Below are 13,989 nucleotides of genomic sequence, written 5' to 3'. Positions count from 1 at the left end.
ATTTGCAGAACAGCATTGGTGTCTGGTGCAGAAAATAATGTGCATTATCTCTCAATGTGTCTTCTTCTGATAGAACTGCTCTGCCCTGTGTTTAATTGTGTTTATAATGAAAGCAGCATGAGAGAGAGAGAGAGAGAGCTCTTTTTGGGTTACCATTTTTGGCTCCGTAGTCTGGCACCTACTTGAGGGCTGCAGGATTTACAGTGTGGGTTACAGGAAAGTTTTTCGAGTGGGAAAACAGACCAAAGAGGGACAAAATGAAAAAATGAGAGAGAATACATTCCTATTATTTCTCATCTTGTTCCTTCCTTTTACGGTGTCCCTTGTCAATAAAATACTATAAATGTTATTTTCAACATTAACCCACCATTTAATATAAGATTCTTCACTCATTAAATACCATCACGTGGTGATACGAAAGTTAAATGTTTGAAAAAAAGTTATAATTATCAAATTGATTTATAATAATTTTTATTTTTATTTTTTATAAATGATATAGTCAGAAGGAGGATTCCACAAAATTAACGATTTAAATTATTAAAACAAGATTTATGATGAGCCTCTCTAGTTCTCTCAACTTCAAATTTACACCGGAGAGAAACTCGGGTTTTTAATTCGCTAATATTTAGACGTTCTATCTACGTAAAAAAAAAAAAAAAAAAGGTCTTGTTTATAAATTAACAAAATCTAATTTACAATTAAAAAATCATTTAATAAAACAATTACAAAGAAAAAATATTAATTGAAATAATGTCAAACAAAAATTGAATCAATTACAACAAAGTACTAAATAAATATTACTTTTTTTTTATGTATTATTAATTGTGAACTTAGATTAATTACACCGGATTTTTATTTTTATACCTATAAGAGTTAAAATTAACAAAGGCCTCTCAATTTTGTTAAAATTCGTAGTCGACCCCGGGTAGCTGATCAGAGAATGGTATTTGTTGTATTTTCTGACTAGGGTTTAGGGTTTCAGTGTGTGAGTGTCACATATATAGAGTAGTTGAGTTGAGAATTTCAAGCTCTATAAATTTTTATTTTGCATTGTGGATTTGATTTCTCTTCTGTTTGTATATTTGGTTTGATTTGTTTCTATTCCTCTCACGAGAGCAAGAGGTTCAAAGAAGCAAAATTGGGCCTCAAGCTTGCTTAAAAATTACTGGATGAAATGGTTGCATTAGGTTTTGATTTGTTATGAATTTTTTTTTTTTCACGAGGCATTTGATTGAAATTTCCAATCTCTGTTGGTTATTTAATTAGAGTGAATCTTGAAATTGCAAAATGTATGGACCACAAATTCGGGTTTTAAGCCCTTAGTTATGAAGAATTCTTGCCCATCTGATCCATCACCATGAAAAGATTTGGGGTGGCTAAGAATAGCATAGGAGGGTAGAATTGGAGAAGGAAAAGAAAAGAAAAGAAAAGGAATGGACAGAGAAAAATATTCCTTATTTCCCGTTAATGGTAGTCTCCCTAGCTCAACTAACTTTTAAAAATGAGGAAGAGGTTAACTACTTATTGCTGAAATTAGCAAATTTGACTATGTCATATATGTGGCCGGGCACAAAGGGATGAGGGGGGTCATGAAGGAAGAGTAAAGCTGCAGAAATTTTCCTTAGTTTCCAGGGAGACCAGAACAGGCTGGTTTTTCCTGGGGCTAAGGTTTTTGATTTCTGAGCTGATTGAAATCTCCGATTTCAAAAACCTGCCCTTAAACCAGGTACCTCTTGTTTGTGCTGAGGAATGAATCGAATCACATGCTTTTATGAACAGCAGTGAATTCATCTCAGTTTGATTCAACATTTTGACAGTTTTGGAATTTGGGTATTGTTGGATTTATAAGCGATAAGAGACCAATGAGGCTAAGCTGCTTTTCGTGTTGTCAGACAGAAAGTCAGAGATCATTGAAGAAAAGTACTCGTGAATATGAAGACACGAAGGCTTTGGCCTCATTCTCTAACATCTCCTTCAAATCCGGTTAGTTTTCTATGTTCTGACGAGGCCACCATTCAATTTAACTCTCCAACTTCTCTCCTTGGTGTTGAAGATTTTTAATTTGTAATTTAGATGATCATAGAATATGGACTTAATTAGGCTCGGTCACTATGATATCAATCTGTCCCTCATATCCTTCCAACTTTTATTATTTATACCCAATTCTCTGTAACAGAATGGTAGTTTCATAAAAATATTCTTTCTTTAACTTTCCACTCTTTGTACCATTCAGCCTTATTTTTCATCGAGACTTGAATGCATTTCAAGTTTTTCTGTACTTTTCTGTATTTTTATGTTACATTGTATCTTTGTCCTTATTTTCATTAAGGTAAGTGTGCATATGTTTCAAATATTCGAATCTTTCAACTAAAATAATCAATAGAGATTTGATATAACCAAAATAATATTTGCTTTTGTCCAAATCCTTGTTTCCCAGTAGAAATTTGAACATGTTTTAACACACAGATAGCAGCAAGCGGAGGTACATTGCTGAAGAGATAGCAAAAGTCGGAAAAGGGAGTATTTCTGCTCAAATTTTCACATTCAACGACCTGAATGTCGCAACTCAAAACTTCAACCCTGAATCCTTGATAGGCGAAGGAGGTTTTGGCCAGGTTTACAAAGGCCGCATTGAAAACATAAATCAAGTACTCTCTCTCTCTCTCTCTCTCTCTCACACACACACACACACACACACACACACACACAACACATTGAATTATTGAAAACACATTGAAAAATTGTTTAGAAATATGTGTTCTAAAATCCATGTTAATGATCATGTTACTCAGGATGTTGCTGTTAAGCAGCTTGACCGAAATGGATTCCAAGGAAACAGAGAATTCCTTGTGGAAGTGTTGATATTGAGCCTTCTTCACCACCCTAATCTTGTCAATTTGGTTGGTTATTGTTGTGATGGCGATCAGAGGATATTAGTCTATGAGTACATGGCCAAGGGTTCTCTAGAGGATCATCTTCTTGGTATGCCCAATTCTACTTATGATTTTCAGTTCTACCTCTATTTGTTTTGACAGAAAATATTTTTTAGAAATGTATATTTTACATTTTCTGACACTCGGTATGACAAAAAATGAAAGTCAAAGGGGAAAAAAAAAAACGAAAAACAAATTTATTTGAGAAATGTTATATATTTTTCAATGGGGAAAAACATTTTCCGAACTAAAGTCTTACCAATGCCATTGCCACCACACTACCACCACCAACCCACCACTATCACCCTCACTACCTTGACCACCTACCACCACTTCCACCACTAAAAACCACCATTAATACACTACTAGCACGTTAGTTTCAAAGGCACAGCCAAGCATAAAAAAATCATAGAAAACATTTTCCTCCGAAACAAATGGAGTGTTAATACCTGAATAAATAAATGTTTGTGCATTACATGTCACTGTTTAAAAATTTGTGATCAGTGAATTGCAACCATTTCGAATTAGATGAATTTAACAGCAATGACTTGATTTTTGTTTTCTTTTAACATTTTAAATCTGCCCCCCTTTTTTTCAGACTTAGCTCCTACCAAGGAGCCTTTGGATTGGATCACTAGAATGAAAATTGCAGAAGGTGCAGCTACAGGACTTGAATACTTGCATGAAACAGCTAACCCTCCAGTGATTTACAGGGATTTCAAAGCATCTAACATACTATTAGACGAGGAATTCAATCCAAAGCTTTCTGATTTTGGGCTAGCCAAGCTCGGTCCAACCGATGGTATGACACATGTATCTACACGGGTGATGGGAACTTATGGCTACTGTGCACCCGAATATGCGTTGACAGGTCAATTAACAACAAAGTCCGATGTGTATAGCTTTGGAGTCGTGTTTCTGGAGATAATCACAGGAAGGAGAGTCATCGACAATTCAAAACCAAATGAAGAGCAGAATCTAGTTATTTGGGTATGTTTTAAAACAAAAAACACCTGCATTTCAATATGGGATTATCATAATAAGATTCTCAGTTTCCAAAAAAAGTTCATGTATAAAAAAGTGAAATTTCACAGTTTCTGCACAGTAATTACAAATTTCTCAGATGCTCGCAACACAAAAATGGCAACATTTCTCAGTTGTTTTTTTAAATGTAAGTTCATATCGAATGTTGACCTTGTTTTATAGTTCACCATGAGTAAATTAAAAAAAAAAATACAAATTTTATTAAAAACGAATGTATATAATGAAAGTGAAAACATTTAAAATAAAATAAAAAACAAAAAAAAACTAACTTAACAGCTCAGCACACTATCACGATGAGGTGCTGAATGTGAGCTCCATTAAGGGGCCAAAACAATCTGGAAAAAAAATTTAAATTTAAATTTGAAAACAGCACTTACTGTAATCCTGGACATGGCCAATGTGACCTATTGGGTTAAAAAATAATATGTGGGTCTTAAAAGCTGTTGGACTTGAAAACTAATACTGAACTGAGAACTTCAAAGAATTTTTTTTTTTTTTTTTTGATAAATAACCAAACTTTATTAAAAAGCATCAAGAAGATGCAAAGAATACAAAGACGGCCTCAAGAGCCCAACGAAACTAACAAATTAAATTCTCCACAAATCTGTAAAAGCCAACACATCTGGATTCTTGCCTTGCACTGTTTACTATGGCTGATTTGGCTGGAGCGTAACAGGCGGGTGTTTCATGGGGTGGCTCATTCCATAGTAAACAATGCAAGGTGAGAACTTCAAAGAATTTAACTGTAGGATTTCAAAGTCAAACCTTTTGATAAGTTGTGTGGCCTGGCTTGGTAATTTAGTCATGTATGTTACTGTTTTGTAGGCACAACCTCTCTTCAAAGATAAAAGCATGTTTACATTAATGGCCGATCCAAAGCTAGAAGGCAACTACCCTACAAAGGGTCTGTACCAGGCTCTTGCAATAGCGGCAATGTGTCTCCAAGAGGAAGCTAGTGCTCGACCTTTGATCAGTGATGTTGTAACTGCTCTTGAGTTCTTATCAACAGGAAAGACAGTAGAGGCAGATGACGAAGGAGCAGAAGAGAAGATGAAACTAGCTCCTTCTGGTAGAAACATAGTTCTAGAAATCGAAAAAGACGCGCCAAGTGGTGCTTGGGAAAGAGACTGATGAGAAGGTGCTAAAGAAGCTGTATCGACTGTGATTGCGACACCAAACTCCCTGTTGTTTTAACTCTCTTTTTTCACTCTCTCTTTTTCTTAGTTGGTTTTTTTATGAGATCTTATGGATTCTTGTGGATTCAGAGATCCAAATTTTGAAGAAAGAAGGGACGAAGATTAGGGGAGCTTTTTGGTCCAGCATGAGGCGTGTATGGTAATTTTTTCACTTCTATATATATATATAATGTTAATTGTGAGGGTAAGAGAGTAGGACAAGTTCTTGATGATCTTGGCATTATCCAAAATGAAAGCTTACCCCATCATATGTGAAGAGGTTTTTTTGAGTTTTGTAATGTTCATTTGCAATAAAGCTATTTTAATGCATTCCATCCATGGTGTCATGTTGCTTGCTCATGAAAATTTGTTAATGTTAGATTGATAGAAGGGTACACGTAACTTGGTTTAAAATATGGACAATATGACTGTTTTAATTAAAATTTGAAGTAAAATTCAGTGCAAAATGTACTGTGTAGGCTCTCTACTCCGAATGACAGTTGTGTTATTTTCCCAGCTTGTTGGCCTCGATTAGGATGAAAAATAATGTTTTAAAATTATAGAGGAGAAGGGTAATTAGAGTTGCAACACAAATTTGTCGCACACCTTTTTCTAATTACACTTTCTATATGTAAAATTTTGAAATTTTAATTTTCTTTTATTGCACTCACAATAATATTAAACTTTCCCTCATCTTTACACCCAACGACCATCTTCCACCGCCACATTCAACCACCACACCTACACCCACACTCAACCACCATTGTCGCTATATCCTCTCCCGAGGATCCCTCTCAACCTCATTCTCTCATTGGCGAACCCCTCTCTCACTAGCAAGTCTCTACTCTGACTTCCCTTTAACCAACAACGAACTCCCATTGCGAAGTCTTCGTCTTGGTCCAAATAAAAAAACCAAAGATTCTCATTCTCTCTCTCTCTCTCGCGCACAGTGGGGGAGGTAGGGATGGATCGTGATGGAATGGATTGTTGGGAAATTTTCAAAATGGTTTTTAAAATTTATAGTTTAATTTTTGGGTGTTTTCAAAACTTTCCTTGTTTTTCTTTGGAAAGTATTAATTAAGCTTGGGGACTTTGTCCCACATTGGAAAGAGAGCAAAACATGGAGCACTTAATAAAGTGCTACATGAAATATTCTTTTGAATAATGAATTATGGGATGAAAGCTAGCGTGCATGCACCCACACCGCAAGGATGGTGTTCTGCACCATCCGCACACGCGCGCGTGTGGCGTTTGATGGCGCACTTTGCACTTAGCACGTTGGCGATGAGTCAACCAACCGATCAAACGGTTATGTGTCCGATCTGGAGTGGGTTGATCATAGCTGTTGATTGGAGATGCCTGCGATCGTACGGATGAGATGGCACCCAATCGTGATCAGGTGTGATTAGTCAAGGCATCTATTTGGTGTTAGAATGATCTGCACTATAGATTGTCGATCCAACGGTCAAATCTGATCGGATGCGATCAAGGGACATGATCATTCGATCAAATCCATTAAGGCCTATAAATAGGCTACGAAATTAACCATTTCATTCCGTCCAAAATCCTGAAAAGCATTCCTGCAATTCTCTCTCTCCCTCTTGATTTTGAATTTTCAATCAAGAGTTTCTTAAGCAAATTTACGTTTTTCTTATTGATAATCAAGTTCTGCAGATTTGATTATCAATATCTTGGTTTCTTGATTATATGAAGAGTATTCTGATCTATTGTCGTCAGTGCAGACGCCGATAGACTAGATCTTTAGATCAGGCTTCATTGTATCCTGGAGGCAAATTTGTTGTAACCCCCTGCACACCTTTTGGTGGGTACAAATATTGTCTTTAGGAAAGCAACTTAGTAACGCGACTTGAAGCACTAATTTTATGTTTTATATAGACAAGGTCATTGCCAAATTTTGAAAACTCGAAGACCACCATTTGAAGAATTCAAGACCCTTTGTTCTAACAATCTAAAGACAATATTTGGATATGGCGATATCTATTAAGAAAATGACTCAAGATTTCATGAAGCTTGATCGTTTTGATGAAGGAAATTTCTGACGCTAGCAAAAGAAGATGCATTTTTTGCTCACCACTCTCAAAGTGGTCTATGTGCTAACTACCCCTTATCCGACGGAGCAAAAAGACGAGACTGTGGAGCAAACCCGTGCCAGAACCAAATGGGAGAATGACGACTATATTTGCCGAGGACACATTCTGAATGCACTGTCAAACTCTCTATTCGATGTGTATCAACATCTAGAAAACGACAAAGCAACTCTAGGACTTATTACAGTCAAAGTACCTTATTGAGGATGCCACCAGTAAGAAATTTCTTGTTAGTAATTTTATGCATTTTACAATGAGTGATACAAAGCCCATTATGGAACAATTCCATGAGATCCAACATATTCTGAGTCAATTTCGACAAAACAATATAAACATGGATGAGTATATTGTAGTTTTATCTATAATAGAGAAATTACCATCTTCTTAGAAGGATTTTAAGAAAACTCTGAAACACAAAAAAGGAAGATCTTACTTTAGAGGAATTGGCTCAACACCTTCGAGTTGAGGAAGAGTCAAGGTTACTTGAAAGTAAAGATAACCAATTGGTTCAGACGTCTAAGATCCACATGGTAGATAATGGTAAGAGATTCAACAAAACAAAGCGTAAGCATAAACCCTAATCCGAGAAAAATGCTAAGAAGCCAAAAGGCGCTTGCTGGCATTGTGGCAAGCCAGGGCACTTCAGAAATGAATGTCGGTCATACAAGAAGAAGCCAAAAGCATCAAATGCCAAAAACAAGTTCGTGGTTGTTGTATTCAAGGTGAACATGCTCGAAGATGCTGGTGATTGGTGGATTGACTCAGGAGCAACAAGGCGTGTCAGCAACAATAAGAGTCATTTCACTACTTATGAACAAGTGAGTAATGGAACAGTTCTCTACATAGGTAACTCTTTAACTGCTGCTATCAAAGGCAAAGGGACGGTAGATCTAGAGTTTACATCTGGAAAAGTCCTAAGTCTTAATGATGTTTATCATATACCTGATGTCAAGAAAAACCTTGCATCTGGAAGCCTACTTAAGAAGCATGGTTTCAAGTTAGTATTTAAGTCGGACAAATTTGTCTTGTGTAAGGGTGGGATTTTTGTTGGGAAGGGCTACATGTATCAAGGAATGTTCAAACTTAATCAATAATACATCTATTTCTGCTTATATTGTTGATTCTCTTTCTTTATGGCATGCTCGTTTAGGTCATGTTAATACTAGGAAAATGCATAATATGGTATTTAGATTTAATTCCTAAGTATAATATTGATATGTTTGGAAAATGCAAAATTTGTGTACGATCTAAAATTACTCGCGTTCCATTTCCTAAAATAGATAAAATCACGTCTTTGCTTGAACTTGTGCATAGTGATGTATGTAACATGTATAGTACCCCCACTAGAGGTGGTAAGAAATATTTTGTAACATTTATTGATGATTTTTCTAAGTACTGTCATATCTATCTTTTGCATTCAAAAGATGAGGTGCTTGATAAATTCAAGATTTTTAAGACAGAAGTAGAAAATCAGAGTAATGTCAAAATAAAGAGACTTAAGTTTGATAGAGGTGATGAATACAAATTTTCAAAAAATATTGTGAAAATGTTGGTATTATTCATGAGAAGTTTGCACCCTACACACCACAACAAAATGGAGTAGCTGAAAGAAAGAATAGGACATTAATAGAAATGATTAATGCTATGCTTTCTTACTCCAGTTTAAGTTCTGGTTTTTGGGATGAAGCCTTACTCACTGCTTGTCACATACTTAATAGAATTCCTCTCAAGGGAAGAAATATTACTCCTTATGAACTTTGGAAAAACAAGAAACCTAATCTTGGTTACTTGAAAACATAGGGCTATAGAGCAATAGTTAGATTGTCTGAACCTAAAATGAAGAAATTATGTGAAAAATGAATTGAATGCATATTCCTTGGCTATGCTATACATAGTAAAACATATAGGTTTCTGGCAGTAGAGCCCAATGGTTTAGTAGAAACAAATACCATCATTGAATCACGTGATGAGGTATTTTATGAGAATCGTTTCACAACCATTCCAAGGTTGGATTCTAATCAAGGAAATAAATCAACTCCTTTGATGTCTATAGAGGATAGTGAACGACATGAACCTATTGAGCCTAATAAACCTAATAAGCCTATTGAGCTAAGGAGGAATAAGAGGGCTAGGACTGAGAAGTCATTTGACCTTGATTTCATTGTTTACCTTGTAGAAGGAACTAGAAAAGCTTATTATAAGCAAACAATGATTTCTTTGAATATGGATTCAAATCCATTAACCTTTAAGGAAGTAATGAAGTCTTAACATGTTGCATTCTGGAAAGAAGTAATAAACGATGAGATAGATTCTATCATGGGTAACAATACATGGATACTTGTTGATTTGTCACCTGGATCCAAACCCATTGGTTATAAATGGATTTTCAAAAGGGAAATGAAAGTTGATGGCACAATTGACAAGTTCAAAGCAAGATTAGTTGCTAAGGGTTTTACTCAAAATGAGGGTATCGATTATTTTGATACATATGCTCCGGTAGCTAGAATCGCCACCATTCGAGTGTTGATTGCCTTAGCCTCAATCTATAAGCTTGAAATCCATCAAATGGATGTTAAGACCGCTTTCCTAAATGGAGAGTTAGATGAGGAAATCTACATGCAACAACTGGAAGGATTTGTTATACAGGGTCAAGAGCACAAAGTGTGTAAACTCATGAAGTCACTATATGGACTGAAACAAACTCCAAAACAGTGGCATGAGAAATTTGACAAAGTAATAGTGTCAAATGGCTTTAGGATACATGAATCTGATAAGTGTGTGTACAGTAAGTTTACTGGAAATAGAGGTGTAATCATATGTCTGTATGTAGATGACATGCTTATTTTTGGTACTGATAATGATGTCATTGAAAGTACTAAAAGTTTCTTGTCGTTTAGCTTTAGTATGAAAGACATGGGGTTGGTTAATGTAATTTTGGGTATTAAGATCAAACGAGAGGACAATAATTTGATTCTAACCCAGTTGCACTATATTGAGGAAATTCTTAAGAAATTTAATCAATATAATTGTACACCCATGTCTACACCTTTTGATTCAAATTTGAAATTGTATTCTAATACTGGAAGAGCTGTTGATCAGCTAGAATATCCAAGAGTAATAGGTAGCCGGATGTATGCCACGACTTGCACTAGACCTGATATTGTTTTTGTAGTAAGAAAACTTAGTAGATACACTAGTAATCCCAGTAGTGTGCATTGTCATCGTGTTAACCGAGTACTTAGGTACTTGAGGAAAACAATAGACTATGGAATAGTCTATAATGGCTATCCAGCAGTGCTGGAAGGATTCACGAATGTTAGTTGGATAATTGACCGTAAAGATCACTCGCCCACGAGTGATTGAATTTTTACTCTTGGAGGAGGAGCTATCTCCTAGGGTTCTATGAAGCAAACATGCATAATAGACTCAACCATGGCGTCAGAGTTTGTAGCATTGGCTTCTTGTAGCAAAGAGGCAAAGTGGCTAAAGAATCTCTTGTTAGAAATTAAGATATGGCCAAAACCTATCCACTAATATCTTTGCATTGTGATAGTGAAACAACTCTATCACGGGCCTATAACCATGTCTATAATGGAAAGTCCAGGCATATAGGACTGAGACATAGCTGTGTTAGGTAGTTAATCACAGAAGGTGTGATTACTATTAGTTATGTAAAGTCAAGTGAAAACTTGGTTGACCCCTTAACAAAGGGACTTACAAGGGATTTAGTGTGGAAAACATCAAAGGGGATGGGTCTCAAGCCCACTTAACATAATCACTCCTGGTAGAAACTCGACTCAACGCTTGAAGAAACATCAAGTCTTGAGTTCAATGAGCCCAAGTACACTATACGTCGTGATTGCAAGCACTTAGTTTATTTCATTTTGATTCCAAGGTTGAAGTGCTTGGTACCTGTAATGTTAAAAGAAAATGATGAGGTAGCAAACTCTTAATAAGCTTACAATTGGGTTGTTAGGGTGCTGTAAATTACAGGGGTACTCTCAGTAAGCTTACCTATGTGAGTGTAGGAAGTGGTGCCTCTTCCTATGAGTCCAAGGGCTTGACTTTAGAGCGCTCATGAAACAGGATATAGACACAAGGCCAATCCACGTGTTGGTTTGTTTGAATACTTGAGGTAACCTGTACTATGCGTGATACATGTCCGATTAGTCGTATAAGATCGCTAGTTCAAAGACAAGTCTACTATGCTATCTTGACTAACTTTGAGATGTTTTCACTAAGTGAATGATTCAAATCGTAAGATATCTTCACCTATGCATAAGGCTGCCAAGTGAACCAAGGGTCTTCATCTGGTATTTTGAAAATGGTGGGGCAATGTTGGGGAATTTTCAAAATGGTTTTTAAAATTTATAGTTTAATTTTTGGGTGTTTTCAAAACCTTCTTTGTTTTTCTTTGGAAAGCATTAATTAAGCTTAGGGACTTTGTCCCACATTGGAAATATAGCAAAACATGGAGCACTTAATAAAGTGCTATGTGGAATATTCTTTTGAATATGGAATTATGGGATGAAAGCTAGTGTGCATGCGCCCACACTGCAAGGATGGGCACCATTCGCACACGCGCGCGCCCGCGCGTGGCGTGGGCAGTGGGTTGTGTGGCGTTTGATGATGCACTTTGCACTTAGCACGGACGCATCGGCACAAGGCACCATGAGGGCGCTTTCCTATTTGCATCGGACAGGTTTGAGCGATGACGTGGATCCAACGTAGCATGGGTGACGGGGAATACAGTTAGCTCCACCTGGTAGTGACATGTCATCCATTGGCGATGAGTCAACCAACTGATCAAACGGTTATGTGTCCGATCTGGAGCGGGTTGATCATAGCCGTTGATTGGAGATGCTCGCGATCGTACAGATGAAATGGCCCCCGATCGTGATCAAGTATGATTAGTCAAGGCATCTATTCGGTGTTAGAATGATCTGCACCATAGATTGTTGATCCAACGGTCAGATCTGATCGGATGCGATCAAGGGACATGACCATTCGATCAGATCCATTAAGGGTTGGTTTGGAAAGCGGGTTGGTTTTTTGGCTTTTTGGTTTTTTTGGCTATTTTAGCCTGGGCTAAAAAGTTTAGTTTGGGAATGATTTTTTGGCTTTTTGGCTTTTTTGACTTTTTTTTGTGAGAGAATAGTGTAATGATTATGGGTTGGGTGTGATGTTTTGTTTTTTGTAGCTAAAATAGCCTATTTTGTCTTTTGTGGCTAAAATAACCAAAAAAACCCCATATTCTTCTTCTTAAACTTAGTCTAAGGCCTATAAATAGGTTACGAAATCAGCTATTTCATTCCATCCAAAATCCTGAAAAGTATTCCTGCAATTCTCTCTCTTTCTCTCTCCATATTGATTTTGAATTTTCGATCAAGAGTTTCTTAAACAAATTTCTGTTTTTCTTATTGATAATCAAGTTCTCTAAATTTGATTATCAGTGTCTTGGTTTCTTGATTATATCAAGAGTGTTCTGATCTATTGTCGTCAGTGCAAACACCGATAGACTAGATATTTAGATCAGGCTTCATTGTATCTTGGAGGCAAATTTGTTGTAATCCCCAGCATACCTTTTGGTGGGTACAAATATTGTCTTTAGAAAAGCGACTTAGTAACGCGACTGAAGCACTAATTTTTTGTTCTATATAGACAAGCTCATTGCCAAATTTTGAAGACTCGAAGACCACCATTTGAAGAATTCAAGACCCTTTGTTCCAATATGAATGAGGTTGTAAAGGTGTGACAAAGAGAAAGTTGTGATGGGGAATGAGACAACAATGATGGGTGACGAAGAGAAGGTTATAGGCGGGAAAAAGCAAAATGAAATGTGTTGGCGAAGGGCGATGTCAACGACTGAGATGGGATGGTGACTGACTTAAAATTGGTTTACGAAGAGAAATTAAAATTCGTTGAATTGTTTCACCTAATGGATATAAGTGTCATTTATTTAGGTCATATTATTTCTTTATTTTTTTTATGTATCTTTTTATAAAATGTCAAAAAGTATACTTATTTAGACCATCTCAAATAAGATAAATTAACATTAAAAATAGAAATGATACATTTCTCTAATTTGAGAGCTCTAAAAAAGCACTAATGATGTGGAAAAAAAAAAAAAGAGGCCAAAACATCATAACATATGGGACCCACATACCAATTAGAGCTATTAATTTAGAGCTCTTAATCTTTTTTCATATAAAAAATTAAAAATGAAATAAAATACCCTTAAGATTTAATTTAAAATACAAATTACTTCATATAAAATTATAAATATTTTATTATCAAATTTTTAATTTAATAAAATTAACATAATAAATAAAATTCTTAACTACTCTTCCTTACAATAATAAAATTATTTGAATTGTTAATTGAGATATATTTCTAATAATACAAAATGGTAGAAACATATAAACCAAACACAAAATGGGACATAATCCTTTCATAAAGGGTGGGTTCCACATGTAGTTTTTGCACACATATATTTACTCTTTCTAATATCATTAAAAATTATTAATTGACTTAATGATTTATGAATAAAAAATGTCATTTATTATATGATTAAAAATTTAAAAGAATAAAATACAATTTTCAAAATTATAAAGAATAATTTGTATTTTAAAATATTCTTTGACAACTTTCAATTTTAATTAAAAAATTATTATAAATTATCATATTTATTTTTTATTTTCTATACATTTATTTATAAAAATTTTAAAA

At 35.4% G+C, this 13,989-nt stretch overlaps 1 protein-coding gene across 1 annotated transcript; it reads left to right on the top strand.

Moving 5' to 3' along the window:
* Positions 1 to 1,032: 1,032 nt before the first annotated feature.
* LOC114321225 (putative serine/threonine-protein kinase PBL23) lies at positions 1,033 to 5,427 on the top strand. The gene is made up of 5 exons (XM_028268425.2): positions 1,033 to 1,983; positions 2,467 to 2,648; positions 2,793 to 2,982; positions 3,532 to 3,923; positions 4,803 to 5,427. Exons 1-5 carry the CDS (start codon positions 1,863 to 1,865, stop codon positions 5,106 to 5,108), a joined length of 1,191 nt encoding a protein of 396 aa, XP_028124226.1. The 5' UTR covers positions 1,033 to 1,862; the 3' UTR covers positions 5,109 to 5,427.
* Positions 5,428 to 13,989: the final 8,562 nt, after the last annotated feature.

The sequence above is a fragment of the Camellia sinensis genome, chromosome 8 (assembly GCF_055761805.1).
Source record: "Camellia sinensis isolate YWXY chromosome 8, ASM5576180v1, whole genome shotgun sequence".
NCBI classification, from domain to species: Eukaryota; Viridiplantae; Streptophyta; class Magnoliopsida; order Ericales; family Theaceae; genus Camellia; species Camellia sinensis.
Note: the sequence above shows the minus strand (reverse complement) of the source record. Positions and strands in the feature narration are given on the sequence as shown.

Bases quoted from the DNA above. Each gene is read 5' to 3' on its own strand.
- LOC114321225 (XM_028268425.2), top strand. From the start codon at position 1,863: ATGAGGCTAAGCTGCTTTTCGTGTTGTCAGACAGAAAGTCAGAGATCA. The intron at 1,984-2,466 runs GTTAGTTTTCTA...TTTAACACACAG, and splicing joins TAACATCTCCTTCAAATCCG to ATAGCAGCAAGCGGAGGTAC. The intron at 2,649-2,792 runs GTACTCTCTCTC...CATGTTACTCAG, and splicing joins GCATTGAAAACATAAATCAA to GATGTTGCTGTTAAGCAGCT.